The sequence below is a fragment of the Pseudopodoces humilis genome, chromosome 3, assembly GCF_049639895.1.
Source record: "Pseudopodoces humilis isolate 2021_Gansu_Grassland_sample_001 chromosome 3, ASM4963989v1, whole genome shotgun sequence".
NCBI classification, from domain to species: Eukaryota; Metazoa; Chordata; class Aves; order Passeriformes; family Paridae; genus Pseudopodoces; species Pseudopodoces humilis.
The window spans coordinates 41,094,564-41,108,489 of record NC_142202.1 but is presented as its reverse complement, the minus strand read 5'-3'; the positions used below and the strand labels follow the sequence as shown (position 1 = coordinate 41,108,489).

At 37.8% G+C, this 13,926-nt stretch overlaps 1 protein-coding gene across 3 annotated transcripts in view; it reads right to left on the bottom strand.

Moving 5' to 3' along the window:
• Window positions 1–13,926, bottom strand: part of SMOC2 (SPARC related modular calcium binding 2) — a 143,361-nt gene that overhangs the window by 39,592 nt on the left and 89,843 nt on the right. For all 3 annotated transcript variants that reach the window (XM_014248348.2, XM_005518574.3, XM_005518573.3), the window contains exon 8: window positions 4,282–4,468. In XM_014248348.2, the coding sequence (XP_014103823.1) occupies window positions 4,282–4,468 (187 nt within the window). The remainder of the gene's footprint in view (window positions 1–4,281; window positions 4,469–13,926) is intronic.

Genomic DNA, 13,926 nt, shown 5'->3' with positions numbered 1-13,926 from the left:
TTGATTCTTATTTGCAGAGCACAGATTTCAGTATGCTATGCATCCATCTTGCTACCAGGAGTTCTAATGTTATCAGTCCCCACAGTAGAGTTTTAACATCTTTTGACTGATATTTTGCAGTGGAAAACTGGAAGATAATACACCAAATTTTGCACAAGCCCCTGGTTGTTTAAACTAGGAAAGACTCACATATTCATTCTTTCCATTTTATAAGAATTACAAAAAGTGTATATTCCTCATTTTTCTGATCCCCCTTTAGTTCCCTCTGCCTGAGAAAAAAAAAAAGAAAAGTTTTGTCTGTACAGAAAAAAAAAATAAAACCAAGAAATAATTAATGGGATTCCAGCCCACCTAAATATTTCTCAGAAATGAGGTCTAGACATTCCTCTTAAACTCCAGGCAGTAATCCCACCTGCTTGTTTACCAAGACTGTAGATTCCTAAATACACCAGTCATTCTTTATTTAGTATGAAATTCCTAAAACTGAGTACTCTCCTTACCCATCTGTGCTCAGAAATGTCCTCTTTGGGGATATCACTAAATTTTACTTCCGCAGAGCTTCACTGAGGACTGACCTTAAGTCTAACAATGCTGAAAAATTAGAAATGGTCAAGAACATAGCAGCTGAGCTTTTTAGTATCAGTCATCAGGCAGAGCACTTTTGTGTCTAAACCATATGCATGGAAAGACTGAATCCAATTTTCCAGCCTTCCAACCTTAGAGACATGCAGCACAGTGAAAGGTCTTCCTGCCGCCTCTTCTCCCACAGCTGAGTAACTGTGTAATTGCCAAAAACAAGAGCCCAGCAGACCAAACAGGGAAAAAAAGAGACAGAGACTGATTCTAGGTCCATAAGTGATTCATCAAGGGGGTTGGGAAGATCTAGAATCCCAGTCTGTATGACAGTAGGAGCCAAAATGGCACATACTGCATGCACACAATACATATGAATAGGAAAGCAAGCTGGTTGGTTTTTAAGGATCATCACCTCCAGTTTCATAAATGGTTCATCCTGACATGCAGGATGTGGCAGAAAGCCCACAAAGATGAACAAAGTCCACCTAACAAAATTCACATTTAAAAAGGAAGCTGATATGGTTAGCTGATACAGGAGGAATAAGCAGACACTGTTCAAGGGTGCAGGGATGGGGTTAGGAATCTGGTAAGGAGCAGGAAGGCAACAAGAAGAACTTCTTGCATGCATATCAGAAGCAAAAAGAAGACAAGGGAAGTGTGAGCCTGCTGCTGGGTGGGATAAGAGACCTTGTGGTAAAGGACAGAGAGAAGGCAGAAGTACTTAATGGCACCTCCTCCCCAGTTTTGTAATCCCAGGTCCTTGAGAGCAGTAGTAAAGTCTCGAGCAAGGAAAACTTATCCTGGGTCATGAAGGATCAGGTCAGGGATTGTTTGAACAAATTGGACATACGCAACTCCATAGGACCCGATAGGATGCACCCACAAGTGCTGAGGAAGCTGGCTGATTTGAAACTCTCTATTATATCTGAAAGGTCATACTGACTGGGGAAGGTTCCTGGGGACTGGAAGAAAGATGTCACTACTGTGTTCAAGAAGGGCAAGGAAGAACCAAATAAGCCAGAGAGCCTGGCTGAGAGTTTCTGAGAAAGTGATGAAGTAAATCCTCCTAGAAGTTATCTCAAAACATATGAAAAAGAAGAAGGTGATTGAGAGTAGTCAGGATGGAATTATGAAGAGGAAATCATACTTGGCCCACACCTCAGCTTTCTATGATTCTATAACTTGCTCAGTGGATAAGGTGAGATGGACAGATACTATTTATCTTAATTTTAGCAAGGCTTTTGACACTGTTTCTGATCACATTCTCATAGACAAACTGATGAAGTGTGTACGAGATAAATGAACAGTGAGGTGTGCTGACAATTGGCTGAACAGACAGTTTCAAATAGTTGGGATCAGCAGAAACATTTCAGCTGGAAGCCAGTCACCAGTGGAGTGCCACAAAGCTTGTAGAGACAATACTGTTTAACCTCTTCCTTAAAGACTGGGGTGCTGGGACATGGAATAACTTTAGGAAGTTTGCAGATAATACAAAATTGGGAGGAAGTGTCTGATACATGGTTGTGCTGCCATTCAGAGGAACTTCAACAGGCTGCAGAAATGGGCTGGCAGGAATCTCATGAAGTTAAAAAAAAAAAAAAAAAAAAAAAAAGAAAATGCAGAATTCTTGCCTCTGGTAAAGATTAACTCCCTGCACCACCAGTACAGCATGCGGCCAACCAGCTGGAAAGCAACTTTGAAGCAAGAACCTGAGATTTCTGATGGAAGCTGAGTATAAGGCAGCAAAGAAGGCAAATAGCCTCCCAAGCTGCATTAGAAAAAGTACTGCCATCAGGTCAAGGGAGGAGATCCTTGCCCTCTCATTCACAGTTGGAGAATGAGACTTATCTGCATTGTTGTGTCCAGCTCTGAGCTCCCCAAACAACAGAGACATGGACATACTGGAGTGGGTCTAGCAAAGGGCCACGAATACGATTACAGGACTAGAAGATTTGATATAGTAAGGAAAGAGTGCTGACAATGTTCATCTGGGGAAGTAAAGGCTCAGGGAGGATCTTAATGCTGTCTCTAAATATCCAGAGAGGAAATAATGAAAGGGAAGTTATAATCTTCTTGCTGATGTCCAGTGGCAGGAAAAAAGGCAAAGGGCACAAAATAAAATACTGAAAATTTCATGCAAAGGTAACAAAAAAACTTCTGATGGTGATCAAACACTAAAACCTAGAGGCTGCCAAGAGAGGCTATGGATTCCTCATCCTTAGCAATACTCAGAATAAACTGGACATAGTCCTGAGCAATCCACTCTAGATGATATTGCTTTGAGTAGGGGGATTGGATCAGAGAACGTCCAGAGGTCCTTACCAATCTCAACTATTCTGTGACTCTATAATAAAATTATATCAATAAGAACCAAAAAAAAATAAAAAAGAAACAACACCACAACCCCCTTCAAAAAAAAAAAACAAAAAACAACAAACCAAAAACCCACAAGAAAAAAAAACCCACAAGAAAGAAAACCCAAACCAAAACCAAAACAAAATCAGAAATGACCCTACCAAAACCCAAAACCCAGCAAAAACAAAACCACAGCAAAAGCCCCATTGCTTGATGAGCACAAGAAGATGATTTGGACTCAAATTAGGGAATAGGAAATAAAATTACTTAAGATAGTAATTCAAAGAAGGATTAGCACTAAATAGAAGAAACAGTGAAAAAGCTAGGGGTGAAGAACAGAGAAAGAGCACAAAAGGGAGTATCTGGAATTTCTAGAAATCATCTTTAGATACTCACACAATACATATACTGACCCTACAGTTTTAGGATCAAATTTAGACTATTATGTTTTGACCATTTATGGACCTCAACTTGCCAGAAACAGTTGATTGACCAACAGTGACTCTGTTATGATAAAATCACTCTAAGTGATAAAATCAAAGAATGCTTAAGGTTAGCAATAAATCAGCATTTGAAGAATATGTGAAAAAGTCCTTCCCAAGAATACACAATTTTAAGCTTATAAGGCATGTTTCTTTCACAAACCTTATGCAAATGATAAAAAAGATTTTGCTGAAGTTATGAAAGAGTTATGATTGCATCAAGATACCTATACTGCCTGCCAGCTCTATATGAGCTTCTATATCATTTCTACAAGGGCCAAACCTCAATAACCAACCTAAATAACATCCTTTGGAACCTGATATGCTCCTTGCCTACACCTGCACTATGTGGCTCACAATATTTCACCATGTATCCAGCTCAGCTGAGATGACTGAACTCCAAACTTCTATTAGTAACACACTAAAATGATATTTCCTCTCTATGGGTTCCCGAGGAGTTGTTCCATCGAAGCCTATCAAATGAAATAGTTGAGGAGGTTGCTGGAAAAATAACTAAGCATTTCTGAAGTTGGATATGGTTTCTGTCATAGACCATCCTACTTGGCTCTTTATATCCAGAATAAGGAGTGTGAGATTTCCTCTGGGATTATCCATGATATGCTCCAAGCCTTAGATTCCCAGCACAAAATAGGAGCATAGAAGAGGACTAGGATGGCAAACTGCCTGTGCCATTGCAGAGTCCATGGCCATCTGGCCTTAATTTTGGAAGTCTCAAAATATTTCACTTTATAGCGGAAAAAACCTATAAGATGTAATTCCACCAGCAATAGAAATCTCCATGACAGTCCATGGGCACTAGGGCATGCTCTTACTACAGCTTTTGAGAGCTGAAGGTGTACTCCCTTACCTGGTTGATGTACCGGGGATGGGACGTCCCGTATCCACCAGAACACACCAGCAGTAGCCCGTGGAAGGATGGCACTGCACTGGTTTGTAGAGGCCGCCCTGAGCACACTCTGGAATGAACACATTGTCTTTCTGGGGTTGTTTTGCTTCCTCCAGGGCTGACTGAAGTTCTTGGTCACATGATGATGCTTTTGGATGGAAAAGAAAAGGTATTGAAGAAGATAGATGGAAAGCGCCTACTCGATTTATCAAACAGATTTTATATCTTTCTTTGATTGCATATAAGGATTTTCTTTGTGAGGGCTTGCTACAGCTCAAATACCAGCTACATTGGTTTAGGCTACATATTATTAGAAACTTTAGTTTCCTTTTAATGTAGCTGCTGCATTTTATAGTCCTAATAATATCTTGAATTCCCCCTTTCCTATACTGGATATAATCTGTGGATAAGCAAATACTTTGTGACCTCAAAAAAATCCTCATGCGCTCCACAGTCCCTAAAGTACAGATTCTTTACAGAGAGAATAGTAAAAATCCAACTGCTTAGGATTCCATAAATGAATTATTTGTCTAGATATTCATTTGGATGTTTATATTCTCCTGGTTCTTTCAAGCTTTGAAATAACCTCTTAACACAGTGAGAATTCTTCCACGTTCTTTTCTGGTGATTCTGGCATTTGCAATGTATCATTTGCTCTGGAGAGCAAAGACCCATGAGAAGAATACATTTTTAAGTCATGAAATCAGTATGTCAGAAATCTTTCAGTATCTCTGAAAAACTTGCATATCTATGCATTCTCAGCCTTTACATGAAAATATGAGGCAAGAGGGAAAGAGCAGAAACCACAGGGCCTAGACAGTTTACACTAATCAGTAAAGTAACACCGCTGCTGAGGATTTTTGGTCACTAATAGACTGGTACTTGTGAAATTTCAGAGACAGTAAATAAGAAAGACTATTTATTCAAGCCATTTTTTTCTCCAGGCACTTTAAAAGCAGTCATCTGTCATCTGAAATTGTTAAAAAGTAAAATAATTTCCAAACTATCCATTAGGAAAAAAATATTAAATATTTGAAAAGCAAGAATGAAGCGCTTCAATATTAAGCACTTCACAGACATTCAAATTACTATAGGAAAATTTCAAGCTAGTAGAATTTCCATAAATAAGAGATTCTCTTGAGTTAAAGAACAGTCATTTTAATGTTATTAAGAAAAAAAAAAGAAAGTGGGTAATATTTGATCTTCTTTCAAACCAGTTAAAGGATTTATTTTTGATTTTTAATAGCTCAGTGCACAAAGAACAAGGTGAATCCTGACTGAATATTCTAGTGCATTTTAACAAATTTCAGCTCTAGGGTAACCTTGTTTTCTTTTATCCACAGAATTCAGAAAATGATTTGCAAATTGTAGGCACCGACAGAAATTGACTAATCATGTGCAGAATATTACTGCTCTTTGATGGCTTTTCAAAAATGTAAATGCTCAAAATCAGTAAGATTTCTGCTGCAGGGGAAAAGGTGGTAGGAAGCACAACACCTTCATACTCCAAATGGCACACAGTTCCATCTATACAATGGTCTGGTTTACAGAACAGTGTGCTTTTTTCCAATACATGTAAAAGGTTTAGAAAAAGAGAATATCACTTGCTAGCTTGATTGCATAAGGCACAAATGGAGGTCTTTAGATGACTTTTGTTCCTCTTTTGTTTCATATAGTGATTGAATGGAGTATCTAGATAATTTGATGATTTTGGATGTTTTTGTCTTGGTCTACCCACATAAACAGAGACTGAATACCTCTCAAATTTCCAGTGTTTAGATAATAAAGTGTACTTAGAGAATCACAGTATTAGGGACAGAAACATTCTTTAAAAAATGGAAATAGGAATTATTTGCATGTTGAAACCTTCACAGAAATAGCTATAGCTTGACAAAGAAGAAATCTGTCACCAACATCCTCCTAGTGCAGCCAAAATAAATCTTCCCCTCAGTGAATCTGGATTATGATGACTATCAAATAACAAGCTGTGACAACTCTAGAAAACACCTCACTTCGCTGTGTTGTTCACTTTTTATGTTTTGTATGCAATCAAGCAGAAAAGAGCACATGGGGTGAAGCGGCTGCCATGAGAGAGAGGATATAATTACTCCTATTTAAACTCTACTAAATTAATGTCTCTTTCATACAGATAATCCTTGGGGCTGTGCCATTAGTTACCGTGACCTTCTCTTGGTTTATGTCCTTATAACTAGCAACATAATATGGCAGATGTTCAGGTATTCTTATCTCCCCAAAACCCAGCTTTGTAAGAAAAATACATTTGTATGCTCCCAGCTTTGTTTAGAAAATACACTGGTGTATAAAGTATAGTCAAGTCATCCAGATAAACAAAATGTATCTGAACAGAGAGGGTGTGATGGAAAATTCCCAGGGCAGAAGCAGATACTGTTTCAGCTGTGCACATAAACCACACTCCCTAATTTCTGTGAAATTCTAGTTTCTACTGATTGAAACAACCTGTGAAGGACTGCACTGCTGACTCACAGGCCACTGCAGTCGCCTCTATTGAGGTGATTTAGGAGACAGGGCTAGACTAAGATAACTGGTCTTTACTGGTTGACTTCTGGAGGCAAGATTTTCTACAAGCTGTTGCTCAAGCCAGAAATGTATATCATTTGCACTAGGCCATGTTTTTTCTGGTCCTTTTATTCCCTTATGTCAGGTTTTAAATCTCAGAGGTACACAATATACAGAATTATGGGGAAGATGCCACAGGAGGGCTGGAAACATGGCTTATAGCTTTAGGAGGGACAGTCAGAAAAGACTGCTTGAACTTAACATCAGAAGTGAGACTGGAAACAGAGCAGACAGTAATCAAAGGAAGGTTTAAAGATAAAGAGGAAGAACTTTCCCCTCCTTGAAACTTTTAATTTCTTATTATCTTTCCCTTACAGATGGGAAATTTTAACAAGCACAGGAACGCTTATCACCAGGCTTCAATTAGTTTGCAGATAAAATCTAGATTATTTGTAACAAATTAGAGGGGGAAAAAAAAAATATGATATACACTACATTTCTATGAGCCAAATGACTGAATCGTATTACAAATCTGCTGAAGTTCATTAATTTCATTCAACAAAAGTGCAGAATAGCTTATAATTTTTCTCCCTTATACAATGGCTAATGAGCTTCAGGTTAGCTAGCAGGCCATGTTCCCAAAAGAGTAATTTCTGAAGTCTAATGTTCTGTAGACTTTTGACACTACCATTTGTGCCACCATTACTACTTCCCTGTTTGTTTTCCCCACTACAGCATTGTTCCTACCTAAAGGAAAACTTATCTAAAATGCTTATCTGCCTGCCAGAACCAGAACATTAATCCTCTGTGTGGTTTCCTGTCTGAGGGAGCCATTCATCCCTTTCAGACTTTTCATTCAATTATTTACAGCAGGAGTAGGGGAAAGATGCAACTGTAGCCCTGTGATGCTAAGAGCTGTTATCACAAGAGCTACCATACTGCTGAAAATAATTGCCTTTGTAATCTCAGAAGAGTCATGGTCAACAAACGTTCATTTCCCAGGAGAACCAGTGATAAATGTCATTAACTAAGAAAATCTCTGACAGTTTGTCCAAACAATCTGACAACAACTATGAACTGGAACCATAACAGATGGATGCCAGAAGTTCATAAAGTGAGCAGTATGGAAAAGGATCTATGCCACAGTAAAAGAAGAATAAATACCTTACTCATTAAAATGCATCAAACTTTCTATGGAATGTGTTACTACAATAACATTCCTTCTGGGAGCAGAAAAGCACTGACACTCAAGTTTCTTCTTCTCAAGGAATGTGCTTACACTGTTGTTATTTTACTTAGTTCCTTCAATTTTACCTTGCCAGAAAAAAAAGAAGAGATACTTTCCATGCATCTTAGTAAAAAAAATAGTTAAACATGGCTAAAAAAAATCCGTTCTGAATAGTCTACCATGCTAGCCAGCACTATACCTTAGTTGTGATAATTTATTTCAGGTTAATGCATTTCTGCATTTCCTACCCAAACTACATTTTATTTTGGGCTTATAAGCATTACTGATTTAATACACGGCATATCAATCATATGAAGAAATATACCTTTTTGCCTGGTTTTACACCAAGAGCCTTTGTACCATCCATCCAATGGCCATTTCTGAATGACAAAGTAGAATTCTTGCTTACCACTAAGAGCTAATTTTAAAAAAATGCGTTAGATGTAATGTATGTTACACTTCCTATGTCACAGTGCTATTCTTGCCTTTTCATTTTAAAGATTAGTTACTAAATACATTTTTCATGTTCTGGTTTCAGATGCCTTTACAGTCCATTACAAACAAGCAGCTGAAATGCTGCATCTTCTGTCAATAAGAAACACACTTCAGCTAATGACAAACTCAGAGAAGAAGTTTCATGTTTAATATAAAATCTTTGTAATTTTTTTTTTTTTTTACAGTCTTCCCTAAGAAAACAGTCTGGATTTCAAAAATCAAGTTAATTTACAATATTTTTTTAATAAAATTTAAATTAATTTTGAAAAATTAAATTAATTAATTTTTAAGAAAAAATACCTCCACAGTAACAGGATGTAGCACTGTAAATACTTATTTATTAAAGACTCCATTTACTAATCTGTGATAGGCTACCTAAAGTGTTAATTAATGTTTATTAGGGAATGCCCTAGAGGAGAACAGCACTGACTTTTCTGGAAAAGTCATCTTGAATAATCTATTTAACTGTGCATTTTTCTGTTGCACAACTACAACACCAAGTGCTGTATTATGCATGTTAGGGTAATTATCTTGTTAGTCTTGTCACAGACCCTTGATTTCAGAAATTCAAGCAGTTTTTTCTCTGCTGTGTTTTATCACAACTTGTGCCAGCATGTGGAATTTCATGATTACAAATAATTTGAGTTTGTTTTTATTGCATAAATGTAAGTAGATGTATTTGTGTGTAAATTTCAGTGTGCTCCACAGAAACAAGTTGTCAAATCTGCAGAAAAGTACATCGGCCTCTGTATTGTACTTTAACAGTTCCTGCCACTATACAAATATTCCCTTCCAATTTAATTAACCCCACAATGTGTACACAACAAACAGAATCCACTCCAAGAAATTCTGCTTTCAGTTGGTTCCTTCTCCCTCCTTTTCTCATTATCATAATGGGCTATGAAAGGATAATTTAGGCAGCTTGGTTTTCACAGTAAATGGATCTTTTATTGGGACTTGAAGTTCAGTGTTCCCTATAGAAAGCTGGTAACAAGAAACCTGCGAACAAAAATCCTTCCAAAAGTGACAAGCAAGTTCTAGAGGAGTGCAGTGTAACATTACAGGAAGTTAATATTGCAGTTCTGCCCTGTTTCTGGGAGGATATACAGACAGAATATTATCATGTCAAAATTTTAGTATACTTAAATTGTATGACGGCTTCTGCTAATCAGAGTGGTATTCAAATCATCTGTCTGTCCTAGTTAATTAAGCCAAATTTAAGTGTACTTCAAGTACTGATTTACAGAAGCTTTGTGCTAGTTCATTTCAATACACCATGGTTAGGATGGATATAGTCATCCTACTGATACCCATGAAACCCTCCAAGAAATTTCACATCTCATGAGAGTAAGAATTTGATCTATTTGCTTAGGATGAACCCTCTTTGAACCAGTGAAGTTAATACACCCCCAAGGAAACTGATCACAATATGTTTTTATATTTTTAACTAGTTTTCATAGTATTCAAGTTTCATTGAATGGAATTCCACTTACATCAGACCAAATTGTATTTCCACATAGGACCAAAATGTTCGCTTTAGAAAGGAAAGTGGGAAGTGGGATAATTTCTATTCAAGCTATGCACTTCCTGCAGAGGGGTTGAAGTTGACTGAATGGCAAAAGGGTCCACTACAGCAGTGGCTCCATCATTCCATGTCAACAAACATGCCCCTTCAAGGTAAACTAACAGGTTCTTTACCTGTAGCTGACCAATTTCATCACCCAGAATCCGTCAATTCTGTTCCTGCTATAAGCATAGCCAATACAAATGAAAAAAATTCCCCAAATTATTTCACTCTAGTAAAGGAGGGATGGCTTTCTATTTTTTCAGGGTTTCCTTTTGTCCAGACATTCTCTAGCATGACAGATTCCCTCTCTGAAGAGGTGGATGGAGTGGTATAATGCACTTTGAATGCCAACTTCCTACCCTTTGTGCACAGTAAGCTGTTTCCTCATCCCTTGTGGCCAGAGCATGGACATCTCACACAACTCTATTTTAAGATTGTTTTTTTTTAAACCAGGACACCTCTTCTTACAAGAATTTGTCTGCCTGCCACCTCTTGACACTTTCAAGTAACCTTGATTCTAACTGAAATCAAGTGTAGCTCAATGCTACAAAAAACACAATAATTAATTTGCTCATGCTACTAGCTTCTTACAAAGGCTGTTGATTAACCTGGATCAAACAAAGAGTATTTATGTGGGCCAGGCTTCTCCCAGTAAAAAATCCACGGAAAAGTACCTACTAAATATATCAGGTCTCAGCTGAACATATTCATATGCACGTATGTTTCCAGTTAAGCCTAATATTTGTTCATGGACCAAGTATTGATTGTAAGGAATAGGTAACATTAATAAACACTCAACCTTAGACCCAGCATCTAGATGGCAACCAAAACCTAGGACTAAATTACAGCATTAATACTCATCTGGCGCCACATGTTTTGATTTACGTTAGGTTCAGATGCGCATCAGCATGAGGGTTCTCAAAGCCTGGAGGAAGCTGGCAACTTTCCTACCCATATTCTTTCTCATTTCTGAAAAAACTTGTGGGAACCAAATATTGCAGGCCCCTTGTGTGCATTTTCAGAGAGCTCTCAATGTACAGCTGATCACTATTTTGCGCTCTTAGAGCTTGGGCCGATGATTGTGGCTCAAAAGGCAAAGCTTCATTGCTTCAACACAGCCCTAGTGATTAATTTATGTGCTGTAGTCCATTGAACAAAGAAGGATAAATCACAGACAGATGCTCTCATTTATCTGTGTGGTTTCATATGCAAAGACACTGCAATACACAAGGAAAATCATCCGAAAATGTACTGAGCCCACAGAAAAAAACAGAGACCCCTAGCCCCCATTTAGCTCTACCTGGAAAGAATATAATCATAATCAATATCATCTACTGGTATATATCAAGATTTTTCTCAGCTTTTACCCTGGGTCTGAGTAGCCAAGTAGCTCTATATCAAATCAAGATTTCTGAAATACAAAAATTCTGGTTCTACCTACGGGCAAAAGTTTTGGCGGGGGGGGCATAAGACAGAGGTCTGAAATGTAATGGGATGACTTGCTCTTGAATCAAAATCCAAACCCAGTTTTCTGCTGGAATTTTTAAAGCAAGTTTCTGGTACAGGGAAGTTTTTTCCACATACCTCTACAATTTTTTATTTTTTTAAGATTTGAAATGCTGTAACCACAGTTACTGAGAAAGACTGTAACCACAGTCACTGCAAAAGAAAAAGAACTGTTTCGCCTCAAAAAACTCAATAGAATTTTAGCATTCTATTTGGTTGTTCCTTTGCTTGTTTGTTTATTTATTTTAGCCCAACTTCTTTGTTAAAACAGATGAGAAATATTATGCAAGTATTCAAATTTATCCTCTCACAGAATTATAACTAATTTAAATTAATCAGATATTCATTTGTGATCCTTTTTCTCTTCACTGCCATTGAACAGATTAAGGGATCAAACTAGCTACCTCTTTTAAACCAAATGTAATTCTCTATTTTGCCATTCCTCCTCAGATTGGATAGAACAGCAGCATGAGATCTGTCCTGACTTGAAAATTCACACAGAAATTAGTCTTATCTTACAAATATGACACAATCAGATTCTAAATGTTTGAATATTAGCATTTACTTCTACACTAGATAAATAAGAGAGAAACATTAAGTGAGTATAGGTTATAGATTAGAGTTATTTCAAAGATGCATTTTGCATTAGAGCCAAAATATTTGTATTGAACTTCCCAACTCAAATATTTTATTGCGCCATCTATGAAATGTGCAAAAGCTGTAAACCAAAAGCAGCATATTTTTGTTAAGTCTTTAACAGTGGTGTGTGAAAGTGATAGCAAGCCTTTGCAAAGTGCCAGGCATGATCAAGGACTGTTTACACCCTGCCTTCTTCAATGGATCTTTAAAATGATCCTTTACACAAATCAAAAATCATTTAAAGCCAAACAGTCAATGACATTGACAATGACATCAGGCTTCACAACGAGAGTGAAAAATCCAGTCTTCTGAGGAGATGAGATCCCTCATCCTGCTTTTGCTCAGTTAATGGAAAGAGCATGGATTTTCATCTCCAGGTGTTCTTGCTAGGCTTTGTTAACTTGACTTCCCTAACATGAGAGAGGATAATGTGCAAATGACTGCCCCATCCTTCAAGGATACACTGAAAAGTTATTTGCCAAATGGGATGAAATCTGGTTTTTCTACATAAGAAATATTGGAACCTATTATTGTTACATATGGCTGCCTCCTCCTGCCAGAGCAGAGCAGCCCAACTCTGTTCAAACTGCAACACCAACCAAACATAAAAGCCACCACCCAAAATTACAGCAAATGAAAATCACTGACTTTTCCCAAACACGGTGGCTGGTTGGCCAGCTTGCTATAGCAATCTGAAGGCTCATTCATTAAACAAAATTGCGCAAAGCTATCATTCTTGCTTTATGAGTATATTGACCAGCAAATGTGAGTCTCCTGCCAGTGGAAAAATATCTCATTTTTCAAGAGAGATTTGAAGTGAAAATAAAGCTGGTTCACTTTTTCCATGGAGCTGTGAAAATGAAACTCTTTGCCAGGTAAGCTGAGGGTACATATTTGTTTGAGTAGCTCTACTGAAAATTAAAAAACAAAACAGGCAGACAGGGGTGCCTAAATTCATACATTGGCACTTAAATATCCCAGCCAGCTTACACGAATGTTTATCCATCTAGCATTTCCCACCCATGAAACAGAAGTTCTTTCTCTTCCCCATTTTGGAAACTGAGATACTTAGACCAGTGTGTGAATATGCCTTTGGATATTTGACCTTAGGCACTCAAGTAATTTTCCTTTCAGAGGTGTACAGTGGCATCTCTGGCTGCAGCCTGTGTCATGTTCCTGCCACTGGTTCACACTGCTAATGCTCTTGGCACCATGCAGTGTTTTCCAGCCTCATTGCTTAACTCCTGCCTGAGGTGACTGCACTCCACTACATTTAATTTTCTAAGTATCAGCTCCCTTCCAACCACCTCACAGACAGAATCCTGACTACTGTTGCAGAAGCCAGCAGGAGCCAGGAGGATTTCTGTCTGTTTTATGGGAATGTGATCTGAGATGCATAGTTTAAAAACGTGCAGATACGTTAAAAAAAATAAGAGAATGTTATTCTGAATTTTGGTAGCTTTCTTTTACATGTGTCAGTGTATCTTTACAAAATGGTCAATACTGCCTGCACCTTTGTCTAACTCATAGCAGACTGGATGGGCATTACAGAATAGTAAGAATTTGGCCCTCTGGCACTGAGCAGCAATACAGAGATTAAACAGGCTGCTGAAACAGAAATACTCCATTTATT